The sequence below is a fragment of the Terrapene carolina genome, unplaced genomic scaffold (assembly GCF_002925995.2).
Source record: "Terrapene carolina triunguis isolate 2854851 unplaced genomic scaffold, T_m_triunguis-2.0 Scaffold495, whole genome shotgun sequence".
Taxonomy (NCBI): Eukaryota; Metazoa; Chordata; order Testudines; family Emydidae; genus Terrapene; species Terrapene triunguis.
The window spans coordinates 2,170,524-2,188,131 of NW_020664846.1; the positions used below are offsets into that span (position 1 = coordinate 2,170,524).

Consider the following 17,608-nt stretch of genomic DNA (forward strand, 5'->3'; position numbering starts at 1 on the left):
ACATCCTCTGTCACTAGGTTGCCTCCCTCATTCAGTAAGGGGCCCACACTTTCCTTGACTTTCTTCTTGTTGCTAACATACCTGAAGAAACCCTTCTTGTTACTCTTAATATCTCTTGCTAGCTGCAACTCCAAGTGTGATTTGGCCTTCCTGATTTCACTCCTGCATGCCTGAGCAATATTTTTATATTCCTCCCTGGTCATTTGTCCAATCTTCCACTTCTTGTAAGCTTCTTTTTTGCGTTTAAGATCAGCAAGGATTTCACTGTTAACCCAAGCTGGTCGCCTGCCATATTTACTGTTCTTTCTACACATCGGGATGATTTTTTCCTGCAACCTCAATAAGGATTCTTTAAAATACAGCCAGCTCTCCTGGACTCCTTTCCCCCTCATGTTATTCTCCCAGGGGATCCTGCCCATCAGTTCCCTGAGGGAGTCAAAGTCTGCTTTTCTGAAGTCCAGGGTCCGTATTCTGCTGCTCTCCTTTCTTCCTTGTGTCAGGATCCTGAACTCGACCATCTTATGGTCACTTAAACTGCTGTTCTGTACTGGACAATAATCCAAGGTGCAGACACTACTAGATTGGGAAGACTGTTTCAGTCAGAGGAGTGGTCCCTCTTAATTCCATCAAATTTGATGTGGTGAGAAATTCAGTATAGTAAGCGACTGGGAGGTGAAGTAAGGTTCAGCAATGATCAGCACAAGGGAAACTTAATGTAGCCACTTCAGAAAAATGCTTTTTATCATTGTTCTCAAGCCATCCTTCAATATACCATGCATTAAGATCAGCTTCCAGCGGGATCCCCTTATTCTGAGTGTTCAGTCATACAGACAATCTACTAGGATAGAATTGTGATGAGTTTAGCTTAAAATGAATGAACCACCTGTGCATTTCTAAGGATTGTCCCTCTAGTGCAGAGGTGGGCAAACTACGGCCCGTGGGCCACATCCCTCCCGCCCGTGGGACTGTCCTTGCCCGGCCCTTGAGCTCCTGGCTGGGGAGGCTAGCCCCTGGCCCCTCCCCCCCCCCCCCCCCCCCAGCAGTGATGCTGCTGCGTAGGTAGTGTGGCTGGCTCTGTCGGGGCGGCAGGGCTACAAGCTCCTGCTGCTCTGAGTGGCGTGGTAAGGGGGCGGGGGGAGGGGTTCGCTAAGGGGCAGGGAGTCCCGGGGGGCAGTCAGGGGACAGGGAGCAGGGGGTGGTTGGATGGGGTGGAGGTTCTGTGGGGGGCGGTCGGGGACAGGGAGCGGGGGGGTTGGATCGGGTGTGGGAGTTCCGGGGGGCCTGTCAGGGGGCAGGGGTGTGGATTGGGGTTGGGGGGGCAGCCAGGGGACAAGGGGCAGGGGGGGTTGGACAGGAGGTAGGGTCCCGGGGGAGGGGGGTCCCGGGAGGGGGGGGTCAGAGGACAAGGAGTAGGGGGTGTTGGATGGGTTGGGAGTTCTGAGGGGGGCAGTCAAGGGGCGGGAAGTGGGAGGGGGCCAGGGTGTTTGGGGAGGCACAACCTTCCCTACTTGGCCTCCATACAGTTTTGCACCCCGATGTGGCCCTCGGGCCAAAAAGTTTGCCCATCGCTGCTCTAGTGCCTTGACATGTATCCAGTTAATTTCAGGTCCTGTTGGACTCTTTTTGGCAGCCAGTGTGGTTGAAAAGTGATATGATAGTGATGAGTCTCAGCAGGAGAATTAATGGTTCTTTACTGAATTCCAAGGATCTCTATAATTGGCTTTATATTTACTGAGTACAATCACTGCATTAAAACATGACTTTTTTCACTGAATTATATTACATTATTTAATTTGTAAATTATCACAATAGTGTATGGAATGCATTTCATATTGTTCCCAGATACTACCCAGCTTATTGTTCATAAGAAACCTGAGGATATGGAGCTACCTGATACCCTTGGAGACTAAAACACCATTGTTGCTTTAAAGTTGATGAAGATATTTACATGTTATAGCTCCACATCCCAGGTTTGACATAGAAATGTTGAAGCAAATTTTAAACCTCTTCAGATCACGCAGTAATGTTCCCTATTGTTTCTGTTAGGTGCACTTACATATGTAGGAACTTGATACCATGAATTTTGATCCTTTCATGCAACATGAAGTAATTTGTGTGACTTAACATCTGTGGGGATTTGCCTTTTTCCAGGTAAATCGCTTTAATAAGGTGGAGGACCGAGCAATTTTTATCACTGATCGACACCTTTATAAAATGGACCCTATGAAGCAGTACAGGGTGATGAATACCATCCCACTTTACAATGTAAGTATGAGGACTGGAATCCAATGACTTCAGAGTTCTAATCTCAGGCTCTGACACACACATTCCCTGTGATCTTGAACAAGGCACTTAATTGACTCAGTTTTCCCTCCTGTAAAATTGAGACAATACCTACATTTGCATCACTTATATGTTTAATGTTTGTAAAGCACTTTGAAGATGTAAAGCACTTTTTAAATGCTGCTAAATAATGTTGTTCCTTTTAATTCCAATACATAATATGAAGGCCAGAAACCAAACTACTCATTTCCTCTTCAAATTGTTTTATTTTTTGTGTACAGTGCACTGCAGGATCGTGGTCCCATAAAATGAGGTTAGAAAGTCACAGCAGCTCTAACTCAGAATGTCCATGCCTTTGTGGGTTTCTCTGACCCTTAACGTTTGAACGCTCGTTGATAAAATGTATATTAAATAGTAAACCAAGACAGATATCGAATTGGATTGGACTATCTGATCCTCAGGCTAGCAGAGATTTAGCTCACATTTCAAAGCAGGAGATTATCACTGGTGGAGAAGGGGTGGAAAGAGCTGGCCTTTTAGCTCTTCAGTGTCCCTTTTAGCTGATTTGCTACTACTCAATTTTCGCAGCCTGAGTTAAATCTGCTGTACTTACTACAAAACTACACGGCCTGGTTTGGCTAGTTTGGGAATGTCACAGCTTTACAGAGTCCCACTGAATGTACGGCTGGGATTTCATCAATAAATCTGGTATTCCTTTATTGTAAATGACAGTGAAAATGGGGAGTGGGGAATGAATAATATTTGCTGCATATGTAGCCATAGTTAGTAGTTCCCTCCCGCATCCCTAGCATTGGTCCTTTTCTTAGGGTGACCAGATGTCCTGATTTTATAGGGACAGTCCCGATTTTTGGTTCTTTTTCTTATATAGGCTCCTATTACCCCCACCCCCTGTCCCGATTTTTCACACTTGCTGTCTGGTCACCCTACCTTTTCTCCCCATCCAGCCCTGCTGCGTGCTTTGCTCTTCAACCAGCCAAGAAGTGCACCAGTGTCTCATGAACACACACCCTATCTCACTGCCTAATGGGCCAACATCTGCCTGTGTTAGCCACTTGTTCTAATAAGAATAGCTATTGCAATAGAGCATTGTCATGGCATCAGTGCCTCCTTCTTTGAAAACAGGCCTTGCCTCTAAGTTTATGTAGCAGCTGTGGGGCGTTTTCCTGGGCTGATGTTCTGTTCACATTACTTCCTAATTGTACAAAATGAAATTGTCAGCAGGTTTGATTGCTGGATGGCTGACTCCTGCCAACCCAAACCAACTTATTAAAATATACAGGGTATCTAAAAAGCAAACTGTACTTTCGAAGCAAGCTGCTGGCTTTTATTTTTGTTTGAAGGAATAAAAATTCATCTGATCCCGGAATTAATGAAAATCTGGTTTCTGATTTATGTTCTAGTTAGCAGCTGTGAGCTTGCTATCCCATTGTCTCAAACCAAATGGTTAGATCAAAACAAGTAACTTGCTACATTGGTAATTGAAATAAGTCCACATTTATCAATGACCACTGTCATCTTGCTTTTGAAAGAAGTGTTTGACATTAATATTTATCTTCCATAAAGGTTTAAAGGCTGAGCTTTGTCTCTGCGTTCATCTAGCAGAGGGAGACCATATTATTCTTTAACAATGTTCTGTGCCTTGATGCTGACAGCTAGCAGCCAGAGCACAGCATGGCTTGCTTGGAAAACTTCTTAATGTTTTAAAAATTGAAGGTTACAGATAAGTCAGATGGACAGTCTTGTGCAAGTTGCCTGGAAAACACATTTTGGGTGAGAATAGCTGCTTGTTGCAGTCCTTCACATAAAATGCTTGTTTAAAATAGAACATCCATTCACGTGAATGGAGTGAGGACTTCCTGGAAGTGCTAGGTAAGGGCACAGGCTATGCTTAGTTTGCATTTTATCCAGCATTGAAGCAATTAATGTTTCGGTGCATCTGGGTATTGCACTTTTTTGAATACTTAGAAATTCAATAGATAGAAACCAGCTTTTCTAGTAAACCTGCAGTGACCTGCCACTGGGGAGGACACCTGTATTGAACAATCTCCTCAATCTAAATCATTATGACGAGACATTGGGGTATTTTGTAAGAGGGGTAATGGGGCAAAATGAAAATGTTCTGTGAAGCATAGAGACCTCAGAATGTTACTGTGCTGTATTGGAAATGCTTTATATGAGCATGTCTTCTTCAAACACAGTAATAGTAAATCACTGCTTTGCAATCCTGAGCCCCTCGTCATATATGTTTTAATTCCAGGGAATAACCCTTTGGTCCTTTTCTAATATTCCCAAGAAATTGCATCATAGTGCTGAGGCATGCTGCCCGAATCCTTGTCCTATGATTTACTGTTGAGCTAGTGGCATCCTGCAGGAATGGGCAGCGAGGAGAAGAGAATGCAGAGTTGAGATGATTTAGACACAATATGTGAAATGTTTTATTTTTCTGGTTTACAGGGCTCCCTGAATTAAACCCAGGCCTGTGATTTTTGCTCAAGCTCATCCATCATTTCTTTCTATTTATAGATTTGTTTCATACCTTTTCTAGTGGTTTGAATGTTTGCAGTTTGTCCCTTACCATTTGAGCTGCCTAGTATAATTCTCATTTTTCAGCACATATGGTTTCTTCAATAATAGGACTGTTTTTTATATTAGTGTATATTTTGATGAGGGAGGTGGCATAAGTAGCCACTTAATGATACAGGTGTTTTTCTTTGTTGAAAAAACACAGTTCTTTGGATTGATGTGGATGTTTTAAAGAAGTAAATGGATGATAATTACCACCAGCCTCTGTGCTTGCTCTATTAGATGTTCCTTGCTAGAAAGATATATGTTCATCTGGAAGATGGATTGCCCTTCTAATGTGTACAAGGGTGAACCCAGCTGAAATTCATCTGCCTGCCAGCAATACTCACTATCAACATTTCTAAAGCACCCTATCAACATGGCAACATCCTTAGGGATGGTGTTTCCATGGAAATCTCATTGGAGACAGTCAGCTGATGTCTGGTGCTACCCGTGAACTTGTTTTTAGCTCAAGAAGCCATCCTGTAGTTTCCCATTTTCTTTAACTGCTTATTGCTCATATGTAATAGCAAAGACTGTCCCTTAATGAATGACTGATTAATGCAATTCAGATCCTGGATTTTGTATGGTCTCCTTGTCTCTTCAAAAAGGAGTCTTTGATTTTGTGTATGGAATTACAAACCATATTTGTTTGAATATGCTAGACATTGAGGAATCTGGCATTAATTACTCCGGAAACTTACTTATATATTATTAGAAACACACGTCTTGAATTTTTTTATAAAATCTAGGCAGAAAAAAACCCTTAAAGATCTCTGGAAAAAGGGAAAATTCAAAGGATTTTGGTATTTTTGTTTCAGACGTGTCTTCCTTACTCCCAGTCTATTACAGCCTTGTATACATTAAAGTGTTTCTATTTTGAGATTCTGCTATAAAGTGAGTATGCTGGTAATAGTTTTAATGCAGCATTCATTTTAGTCTCCCCTACAAAGGGGGGAAACTGATTTTTCAAGATGGCAGAGGGCAGTTTAAAGGTGATTGACAAAGCATTGGAAGGAATCTCTATTTTGGCTACCTTTCACAGTATATACATATATTTATGATTTTTAAAAAGGACAGATGTTCAGAGTTTTGAGTTTTTTCTGACCTTCACAACTAACATCCAGGAAAACTGAATGATTACCATTCTTTGTACTTAGTGAGACAATTTTCTTTCCTTTTTATGTGCTATGTTCAAGATTTGGTGTTAATTTTTTAAGCCTGAAATAGAAAAACAAGATAATTCTTTGTTCAAGGGCTGTTGGCCTCCTAAAGCAGCTCAGTTAATTATTAATTTTTAAACAGGCTTTTGAAATTCATTGATTTCAATTCATTCTTTCTCCCCCCATTAGCTGCACACTTAAAGCCCAGATAGCACTAACCCATGGGGCTCTATTGTGATCACTGGCATGATATTTAAACATGCAAATTAATTTTAAGGGACACTGTACACTCAGGCAGCTGACAATTTCCATGCATAAAGTGTAACGTTTAAAAATTGTTTGATAATCTTTTTAAGTATTGTGGGTAGTGGAGAGTAAAATCCTATTGCGTGCAGGAGATCACTGCTGGGTATTTGGCATATTAAAATGAGTCTGTATAGTTTGTCTGAAAGCTTAGTCCAGAAACAATGAGGTGCTCTCAGATCAGTACAGCATAGGCACCTCTGAAGAGGGTGAATAGTCTAGGCCTCTTTTGTGCCAGAGATCTGTCCAAAATTTGGTAGCGGCTACTGTGGTGTTCATTACATATATTTTTAGGGGATGCCACATTAGTGTTAAGCCTTTGACTGGCCTTGTAGGCCGATTCTTAGAAATACCAGTTTGTGAAAAAGTATTGGGATTGTTAAACTTAAAGCATGATGCATCCTGACCAGCTCTGAAAATCAGGCAGGCTTCTCAGGGTACAGAATAGTCTCTGACTGGATGAGCATGAATATTTGATCACAGGAGATGGGAGTTTGTAGAAGGAAATTCTTTTAGGAAAGAATGCCTCAAGACTTTCAGGTTCCATCAGTATTATGCTTATCAGGCTCTTCCACCTCATTTTTAGAGGATGGGCATGTTCCTGGTGTCTCCAGACATTCCTGGAGAGGAGCCCTGCAGTCCCTGATGAGGCTTGCAGAAGCTAAATTTCCAGAGAAGAATGTCTGCTGTATCTGATCTTTGTGGAGTTTACTGTTTGCTTTTTTTCCCGGGGGTCTCTTGATTTTCCTATTTCCTTATATCTTGTATATTATTTGCACATTGTTAAATACAAAGGGCTACATTAGATTGTTAGCTCGAGAGAAAAAAATGTGCTCTCAGCTGTGCTACCATTCTGCTGCTGGCTTCCTTTGGAAAGGAAAAGCAGGGTTGTGGGCCTACTGCCACCTGGCATAATGGTATCCCTCCAAAGATACTTGGTGGTAGGTGTGACGTTGTGCAGCCTATATGGTTTTATAAAAACATGATAATAAGTGAATATAATGTAACTGGGATAGTTTTATAAAGATTTGATAATAAGTGAATATAATGCAATTGGGATATGCTTCTTGCAAAAGGTCTCTTGTAAGGTATCATTACAAAGCTCATAATCTACTGAGTGTGATCATCCTATTTGTAGAAATGTACCACTTTTGTATCTAAAACTAGAAATATAAAACATAACTCTGAGGGCCTATTGTAATTATGTAAAGTGTGGGCCATTAATGATGGTTTGGAATCTTGATGACTCCCATTAACCAGGACCATTGTCTGCAGATGGCTGTGTTTACCTGTTAGTCTTCCTGTATGTGTGTGTGCTGGCAAGTGGGCAATGAAGTCTTGCAGTGACATGTCACCTGAACTGAAATCCATCTTTAACCTGGTGCTTTTCCAGTGAGGGGGAGTGGAAACCCAGAGGGACAAAGGGTTCCCGCCTTATGCAAAAGATATATAAAGGGGTGGAAGAGAACAAAGGGAGAGAGGAGCCATCATAAAGAATCCCCTAGCTATCACCTGAGCTGGAACAAGAGCTGTACCAGGGGAAAGAATTGTGCCCAGGCCTGGAAGGTGTCCAGTCTGAAAAAAACTTACTGAAGCATCTCTGAGGGTGAGATTATCTGTATTTAGCTTGATTAGACATAGATTTGCGCATTTTATTTTATTTTGCTTGGTGACTTACTTTGTTCTGTCTGTTACTACTTGGAACCACTTAAATTCTATTTTCTGTATTTAATAAAATCACTTTTTATTTAGTAATTTACTCAGAGTATGTATTAATACCTGGGGGAGCAAACAACTGTGCATATCTCTCTATCAGTGTTATAGAGGGCGAACAATTTATGAGTTTGCCCTGCATAAGCTTTATGCAGGGTAAAACGGATTTATTTGGGTTTAGACCCCATTGGGAGTTGGGCATCTGAGTGCTAAAGACAAGCACACTTCTGTGAGCTGTTTTCAGGTAAACTTGCAGCTTTGGGACAAGTGATTCAGACCCTGGGTCTGTGTTGGAGCAGACGGGAGTGTCTGGCTCAGCAAGACGGGGTGCTGGAGTCCTGAGCTGGTAGGGAAAACAGAAGCAGGGGTAGTCTTGGTACATCAGGTGGCAGCTCCCAAGGGGGTTTTTGTGATCCAACCCGTCACAGTAGGCACGCCAAACAATTGGAAACAGGCTCCTCCATTCTCCGAGGGGGGCACAGCACCTAGCAGAATGGAGTCCTGGTCAGTGACCTGGGCTCCTAGGTGCTATGATCATACAAATAATAAATACTACTAGTAATCCCACAGAGAGTTGGGCCAGACTGAGCAAGGTCTCGGGAATCTATTCTTGTCCTTTGTTTCGCCTACTGGCTTCCAGGATATTGTGTAGTTTCAATCTTCCCTTCCTTCCCTTGAGTTTTTCTGGTCTTTCAGGGGGAGCATTGAAAAAGCCATGCATACTAAAGTTTCTAATAGAAAAATTTAGTTCTGTGATCCTTTCAGAGCTAAAAACTGAAAAGATGGGATAGCATACTGAAGTAGATGATCAAAATTAAAGATGGAAAAGATATATTAGATTTAGTCCATTCCTCTGGTAGTGGAGGATTGTTACTAAGATATATGCCATAAGACTATTCTGTGCTTTCTCTCTGCAGTTGACGGGATTGAGTGTCTCCAATGGAAAGGACCAGCTTGTGGTCTTCCACACAAAGGATAACAAAGACCTCATTGTCTGCCTCTTCAACAGACAGCCAACTAATGAAAGCAGAATTGGAGAGCTGGTTGGAGTCCTGGCAAACCACTTCAAGAGGTCAGTATTTCTGTGAAAATTCAGAGTCCAGCTCATCAGATCTGTGACGTCCCTTAAAGTTGTTTGATGAACTTGCTTTCTATCAGTGCTGACTCATTATACTGCATTCATTCAAATATGATATTGCCTCTGTATAAATCCATGGTACGCCCACATCTTGAATACTGTGTGTAGATGTGGTCGCCCCATCTCAAAAAAGATATATTGGAATTGGAAAAGGTTCAGAAAAGGGCAACAAAAATGATTAGGGGGTATGGAACGACTTCCGTCTGAGGAGAGATTAATAAGACTGGGACTTTTCAGCTTGGAAAAGAGATGACAAAGGGGAGATATGATTGAGGTCTATAAAATCATGACTGGTGTAAAGAAAGTAAATAAGGAAGTGTTCTTATTTACTCCTTCTCATAACACAAGAACGAGGGATCACCCAATGAAATTAATAGCAAATTTAAAACATAAGGTAGTATTTCTTCACACAACGGACAGTCAACCTGTGGAACTCTTTGCCAGAGGATGTTGTGAAGGCCAGAACTATAACAGGATTCAAAAAAGAACTAGATAAATTCATGGAGGATAGGGCCATCAATGGCTATTAGCCAGGATGGGCAGGGATGGTGTCCCTGGCCTCCGTTTGCCAGAAGCTAGGAATGAGTGACGGGGAATGGATCACTTGATGATTACTTGTTCTGTTTATTCCCTCTGAGGGACCTGGCATTGTCCACTGTCGGAAGACAGGATACTGGGCTAGATGGACCTTTGGTCTGACCCAGTTTAGCCGTTCTTAGGGTCCTATGTTATAGATGAGCAGCAATTCAAGTAGATGAAGATGTGTATTCCACTTAGGTGTGTGCGTGCCCAGTGCCAGAGCCAGAGATTTTTGCCTAGCAGTACCCATAGAGGGGCAGCGCTTGTGGCTGTGACCCCTCCTCTGACTATATGAGGCAGTGCCGCCCCGACCTGCCTCAGTTCCTTCTTACAGCTAGTGGTTGTAGCCTCACCACCTCGCAGATAGTCTTAGTCTAGTTTTATTGTATATAGCTGGTAGTTAGTGTTAGCTAGTAGTCTGTTTTCCCCAGTGATGCCCTCACCAGGGTTTAAACATTGTCCTTCGTGTGGAGGAGCGATCCCCAATAGAGAGCAATACCACATGTGGGGATCAGTCTCTGCGAGGCCCACCTCAAGGAGCATTGCATGATCTGTAGGTCGTTCAAGAAAAGAACTCACGTCGCTCGGGACCTTTGCTTCAAGCTGCACCTGCTTCAACAGGCCATACTGCCTGATCCGGTACTGAAGCTGTCATCAGGTTGATGATCACCCTTGTGTTCCAGGAGCACTGCTGCTTCACGTTCTGGAGCAGGCGCCTCTCAAAAGAAACTGAGGAGCCATTCCTTGTGGCCTGCAGAGAGGAAAAGGTTGTATAAGACCAATTGAAACAGCTACAGGTCTTGGGGTGACTCTTCCACCTCCCTCAGGAAAAGTGTGGACTGGCACAGAGCTGGTGCTGGCATGTGGGACAGCACGGGTACTTCTGACCCTGCTCCAGTACTGAGTAGGGAGGTTAGAAATCCTGTACTTGTTGACTCCAGTCCCAGCCTCCAGGCATTTAAGTCTGGTCCCAACAAGGGAGATGCTGGTATTGACTGTATCCATGTTGTCGGCGTACCAGGCAGCCGCAGACCTCCTCTGCCTTTTAGTCCCAACCTCACCATTGGTCCAGGACTTTCCTAGGGCTGCGCCATCTGTAGCCCCTCCGATTGAGCGAGCCGCCAAACCCTTGTCTAGTGGCACCGCAGCACAATGCTTCTCTTCCAGTAGTGGGGGTAGAGCCAGTACCGGGATCGGTACGGAAGACCTTGTACTGGGAACCTCTTTGGCACCACTTCTGGGAGATGCTTCCTTAGCAGCTTTCATCACCCTCGATGTCAGTACAGTTGATACCTCTGTTTACATCAGGACTGACACCACTTCCAGCCCTGGCATGCTCCATACCGACTCCATCTGCAGTGCTGCTGCTTGCCTCATTCGGGGCGACAGATGAGTCAGACCACTTACTCGCTGCTCTGCCCTTGTCACCGGGATCCCGAGGCTTCTCTGCATTCGAGTCAGGGTTGTCATTCTCCCGCTCTCCATTGCACAGTAAGCACCAAGGACTGCTAATGGACCATTACAGTTCCCAAGATTGGCATCCGTCTTGTGGTTGGGATAGAGTTCCCTTACCTGGTGCCTACTGGCCACCAATGCCCTGTCCATATCAATGGCCTCCTCGTCTCGTTCAAAGGCAGGATCACTTGCTGGGTCTGCAGTAGTGACCGTAGATCTGCTGCAGGCCCAGGCACCAGTGGTCCTTATCTCTGTGGAGCCTCCAAAGTTCTCCATCCAGGTGTGCCATTTCTGGAACAAGATCCATCTTTGACTCAGTTAAGGGCCTCGTCCCCATCTCCAGATGATGCAGTGCTGCCTAGCTTATTCTCCTCTTTGGTATTGGAAGATTTTAAGATTTTTAACCTTTTGCACTGTGCAGCCACATCCCTGGGCATTCAAGCGGAGCTCTTGCAAGAGAACACCCACAAATTAGTGGACATTTTGCGGCCTTCTGTCCCTGGGAAAGTCTCCTTCCCAATTGACGACGTGCTCCTCAAACCGGCTAATGCCCTCTGAAGCACTCCGGCCTTGATACCGCCAGCAGCTAAATGCATGAAGAAGCACAATTTCATTCCTGTGCAGGGATTTGAGGGGTTTTATTCCCATCCAGCCCCAAATTCCCTAGTCATGACTGTGATGAACAATTAGGCCTAGCAGGGCAAATGCAAGTCCACCCCCAAGGACAGAGGCTCCAAATTATTGGACTTTATGGGCAGGAAGATTTACATGTCTTTGTCCTTACAAATTTGAATTGCTAGCCAGCAGGCTCGGCTGTCCAAATATGATTTTCTTAACTGGACAGCTATGTCCAAGTTCGCGAACCAGCTGCCCGAGGCCTCACAGGAGGTATGTTGGGAGTTTGTCATGGAAGGCTGCGTGGTGGCTAAGACGTCCTTGCAGTCTGCACTCAACATCACGGACACCTTGACCAGGGTGATTGCTTCTGTGATCACCAGGAGAAGGACTTCCTGGCTGCAGAACTCAGGTATTGCACCCAATTTCCACCAAGCCATTGAGGACTTGCCTTTTAGTGGCCAACCCCTGTGTTTGGAGAAGACTGATGACAGTCTGCACTCCTTCAAGGACTCCATGGCTACCCTGAGTTCCTTGGGGTTGTACATGCTGGTGGCGCAGAGGGGCTCAACCTTTCCTTCTTCTGAAGCAACAGGACTACTCCAGAAAGAGGGATAGATCCCACAGTCAGGCTTAGGGTTTGGCCAGTCCACATGCCATCCCCCCTGCCTTCTAAGTGCCCATTTTGACTCCTTGATCCAGAACTGTTCCAGTCATTGCTCCTCCCTGCTCATCTCCCCGCCCCTTTTGGGACAGGCTGGTCTGCTTTCACAATGCTTGGGGCCCAATCATTTCGGACAACTGGTTCCTAGACACTGTCAGATCGGGTTATGCCATCCAGTTCTTCTCCCTGCTTCCTCCCCACCCACCCCCTCTGTCCATCTTTAGGGACCCCATGAATGAGATACTGCTCCTTGAGCAGGTCAGCTCGCTTTTGGGAGCAGTGGAGAAGTCCCTGACACAACACTGGGGTCACAGCTTCTACTCCCGTTACTTCCTGATGTCCAAATCCAAGGGAGGGGCGAGACCCATCCTGTACCTTTATAGCCTCTACAAATATATCAGGTATATGAGGTGGCTCTTTGAGTGCTTGCTCATGTCAATTCCAAGTAGATGTGCGCGCATTGCATGCACAGTCGCTGGAAGGTTTTTCCCCTAGCAGTACCTGTCAGGTCAGCTCAGGTGCCTCCTGGAGTCGTGCCTTCATGGCGCCGTATATAGGGTCCTGCTGACCCACTGCCTCTTCAGTTCGTTCTTACCACCAGTCATTGGAGCTGAGTGTCTCTCTTGCTTCGGCAAGCATTTCCCCTAGTGATCTCTGGTTTTGTCAACCTGTAAATAGTTAAATAGTTAGTGTTAGTTGTAGTAGTTAGTAGTTCGCTAGGGTTGGGGGTGTCCCCCCCAGTTCCTTCCCCTCTTGGGGTCCAGGGCATGCCTCGATCGCAAGACTTTAAACCGTGTGGAACCTGCCACAAGCCCATGCCAAAGGGCGACCCCCACGACTCCTGCCTGAAGTGCCTGGGGGAGACGCATCAAACAGATCGTTGTAAGATCTGCAAAGGGTTCCACCTGAGAATAAAGAAGGAAAGGGACTTCGGGCTCAAACAACTCCTTATTATGAAGGCAGCCCTCTGTACCCAACTGGTCCTGGGCCAGCAGGACATGGCACCTAGCACCTCAGCGCGGAGCCCGCCAGCCTCCATCAGAGAAGCTACGGCACCGAGGAACGACTCTACATATAGAGACTCTCGACACTGTCACTTCCCGGTGCTGAAACCTGCTGCGGCCACACGGCACCGCTCACACTAACCAGTGCCCCACAAGAGGCACTCGCCCACGATGGGAGCTGCAGGGACTGACAGCGCTAGTGGTATGCATCCCGTGCAGGAGCACCCAGTGCCTTGCACTGTCGACTTCAGGCCTGCAGAGGGATCCATTGAGTCTGGCGCCGTTGGATTCTCCTGCTAGAGAGTGGCAGATGGAGGAGTTGGAGCTCCTTTTCACCACAGACACATTCGAAGTGGCCAGGGACGTGATTGCCATAACAGCACCACAGTCCCCTGTCAGGCGAGATATGCCTCCGGCACCGCAAGGCATGACACAGGCCAGAGGCAAGCCCGCAATAATGCGGCACCGCTCACCATCTCTGCAGCACCATCCCCCCAGCACCATACCACTCGGCACCGATGTGGTCTCCGTGCTCGGAGTCCCAGTAATCGGACTCAGAGGCAGAGTCCTACTACTCCAGGCACAGCCAGCACCCATCAGAGTGGCACCACTAGAGATAGGAGGCAGGTCAAGGCCCCTTGATGATGCAGTGGCAAGGGCCCAAGCAATGGCCATTCTGGACCCCATGGGCATACCGTCAGGCCCAGGGCACTTATTCCAGGGGCTCCCAGTTAGTAATTTCAGAAAGGCATGCCCCTCCACCGCCCCAGGTCCATCTCCCACCACGAGGCACCGAGACAGCTTCGCACCGCAGCCCAGAGTCCTGTCCGGGTCCTGGCACCATGGTTGGCATCAAGGCCACTACCAGCAAGGCACTGGACAGGATGATTCCAGGAGCCGGAGGGACAGGAGGGCCTGGTACCGCCTCGGGCATCTTCGTCATAGTTGCCTGATGAGGCGGTGGTGGGGTCTTCTTCCTCTGGGCCGCCCCCCATTGATGATAAAGCGCATCAGGAGCTGTTGCGCAGGTTGGCTCATAACAGGGGGCTACAGGCCGAGAAGGTGGTCAAATCAAAGGTGATCAAATAACCTCAGACCGCTGGGTTCTCTGCATGATAGACATGGGACATTCTCTCCAGTTCTGCTCCTCCTCTCCCTCCAACGCTCCTTCCTTGTCCTTCTTCAGGGACCCTTCTCATGAGCAACTCCTCATGCAGGCGGTTCAAACACTCCTGGTCGTGGGAGTGATGGAGGGAGGTTCCTCGGGAGCTGTGGGGGAAGGATTTTTACTCCCGATATTTCCTAATCCCCAAAGCCACAGTGGGTCTCAGACCCATTCTCAACCCGCAAGGCCTCAACAGATTCATGAAGAAGCTGAAGTTCCGCACGGTCTCGTTGGCTGCCATCATCCCCCACCCCCAGGATCTGGGGGACTAGTATGCTGCCCTGGACCTGAAGGATGCGTACTTCCACATATCGATGGTCCCATCCCACAGATGCTTTCTCAGATTCGTAGTGAACTGCAGCTATTACCAGTCCTCCCCTTCGGCCTGTCAACAGCCCCTTGAGTTTTCACCAAGTGCATGGCAGTCGTAGCCGCCTTCCTGAGAAAAAGGCATGTGCAGGTATTCCCGTACCTCGACAACTAGTTGGTCAAGGGGTGCTCCAAGGCACAAATGGAACAGCACGTCAGCATGATAAGGTCTACCTTTGACAGGCTGGGTCTCCTGCTGAATGTACAAAAGTCAACTCTATCCCCCACTAGAGAATAGCATTTATAGGGGCAGTGTTAGATTCGGGTCAAGTCAAAGCTTTCCTGCCAGAGTCTCGTTTTCAGACAATTCACGACATCATAGAAGGCTTCAGGCAATAACCCACCACTACAGCAAGGAATTTCTTGAAGCTCCTTGGACATATGGTATCTTGTACGTATGTAGTATAACACGCAAGTCTGAGGCTCAGACTTGGCCAGGCCTGGCTGACATTGGCATATCGACCAGGCTGCGACAGTCTGACCAAGGTAGTCACATTCCCACCGCAAGTTCTCGAATCTCTCCAATGGTGGCTCGATCCACAAGCGGTATGCACAGGGGTCCCTTTTGCCAAACCGCATCCCTTGCTGTCCCTGGTCACTGACGCGTCAGCGATGGGGTGCAGAACACATCTGGGAGAACTCAGGACCCAAAGCCTCTAGTCTCAAGATGAGCTCTTGCTTCACATCAACATCAGAGAGCTTAGGATGGTTATTCTGGCATGCCAGACCTTCCAAGCCCACTTGGAAGGGAGATGTGTGTCAGTGATGACTGACAATATGACTGCAATGTTTGATATAAACCGCCAGGGTGGAGCACACTCCTCTCCCCTATGTCAGGAAACCCTCAAGCTCTGGGACTTCTACATAGCCCCCGCAATACACCTAGAGGCATCCTACCTCCCGGGTTCTCAAAACGATATGGCGGACCATCTCAGTAGGTCCTTCCACAACCACGAGTGGTCCATTCGCCCAGACGTGGTGAACACCATTTTCCAACGCCGGGAAGTTCCCCAGATCAACTTGTTTGCCACAAAAAGCAACAGGAAGTGCCTACAGTTCTGTTCCTTCCTGAATCACAGTCTGGGCTCGCTTGCGGACGTGTTCCTCCTCCCCTGGAAGGACCACCTGTTTTACGCATTTCCACCTATCCTGATTGTCCACAAGGTTCTGCTCAAGAGCCGTAGGGAGGGGGCCGCAGTCATACTGATAGCGCCAGCCTGGCCTTGCCAGCACTGTTACACCATGCTCCTGGAGCTATTGGTGGAGAACCCAGTCACATTGCCCTTGCTTCCGGACCTGATCACTCAAGATCATGGCCGACTCCAGCCTCCCGACCTCGAGTCTCTCCACCTCACAGCTTGGAAGCTTCATGGTTAAACCTGGTAGAGCTAACTTGTTCTGAACCTGTTAGGGAGGTTCTCCTTGACTGTAGGAAACCTTCCACCAGGGCCACCTACCTGGCCAAGTGGCAGAGATTCTCGATCTGGTGTTCGCAGAGCTGTACCTCTCCGATGCCGTCATCAATACCACTCATCTTAGACTATCTGCTACACTTAAAGCAGCAGAGCCTGTTGGTCTCATCGATAAGGGTTCACCTGGCCGCCATTTCAGCCTTCCACCCGGGAGTGGCTGGCTGATCGGTCTTTGCTAACCTGATGGTTGGTCAGTTTCTTGAAGGACTTGACAAATTATACCCACAAGTTAGGCAGCCGATCCCAGCTTGGGACCTTAATCTGGTTCTTTCAAAACTAATGGGGCCCCCCTTCAAGCCCCGAGTGACTTTCTCATTACTCTATCTGCCATGGAAGGTGGCATTCTTGGTCACAATAACATCAGCTAGGAGGGTGTCCAATCTTAAGGCTCTAACTTCTGACCCTCCTTACACCGTTTTTTTTAAGAACAAGGTGCAGTTTAAGCCCCACCCAGCCTTTCTCCCAAAGGTTGTCTCTGTTTCATGACAATCAGGACATTTTCTTCCCAGTCTTTTACCCTAAGCCTCATACCAACAGCTGGGAACAAAGATTCCACTCTTTGGACGTTCAGCAAGCCTTGGCTTTTTATATCGAATGCAAAAAGCCGTTTCATATATCGAACCAGCTATTGATCGCGGTAGCAGACAGGCTGAAGGGCCTCCTGGTGTTGTCTCAAAGAATTTCATTGTGGATCACGTCTTGTATCTGGGCTTATTATGATTTGGCAAAGATACCTGCCCCTGCATTGACAGCACATTCTACAAGAGCGCAGCCCTCCTCGGCGGCACTCCTGGCCCAGGTCCCGATCCAGGAGATCTGCAGGGCGGGGACATGGTCATCAGTCCACACTTTCACTTCTCAATCTGCCATTACCCAGCATGCCCGAGATGATGCAGCATTCGACAGTGCGGTGCTAAAGTCAGCAATTCCATGAACTCCAGCCCCACCTACTAGGTAAGGCTTGGGAGTCACCTACTTGAAATCGATGTGAGCAAGCACTTGAAAAAAAAAAGATTGCCTATTTTTCGTAACTGTTCTTCTAGATGTGTTGCTCATGTCCATTCTAAGACCCACCTGCCTACCCCTCTGTTGGAGTAAACCG

The 17,608-nt window shown here is 46.8% G+C and overlaps 1 protein-coding gene across 1 annotated transcript in view; it reads left to right on the plus strand.

The window, feature by feature from the left end:
* Window positions 1–17,608, plus strand: part of MYO1D (myosin ID) — a 337,265-nt gene that overhangs the window by 222,038 nt on the left and 97,619 nt on the right. The window contains exons 20-21 of the mRNA XM_026658646.2: window positions 2,152–2,265; window positions 8,963–9,117. Of these exons, the coding sequence (XP_026514431.1) occupies window positions 2,152–2,265; window positions 8,963–9,117 (269 nt within the window). The remainder of the gene's footprint in view (window positions 1–2,151; window positions 2,266–8,962; window positions 9,118–17,608) is intronic.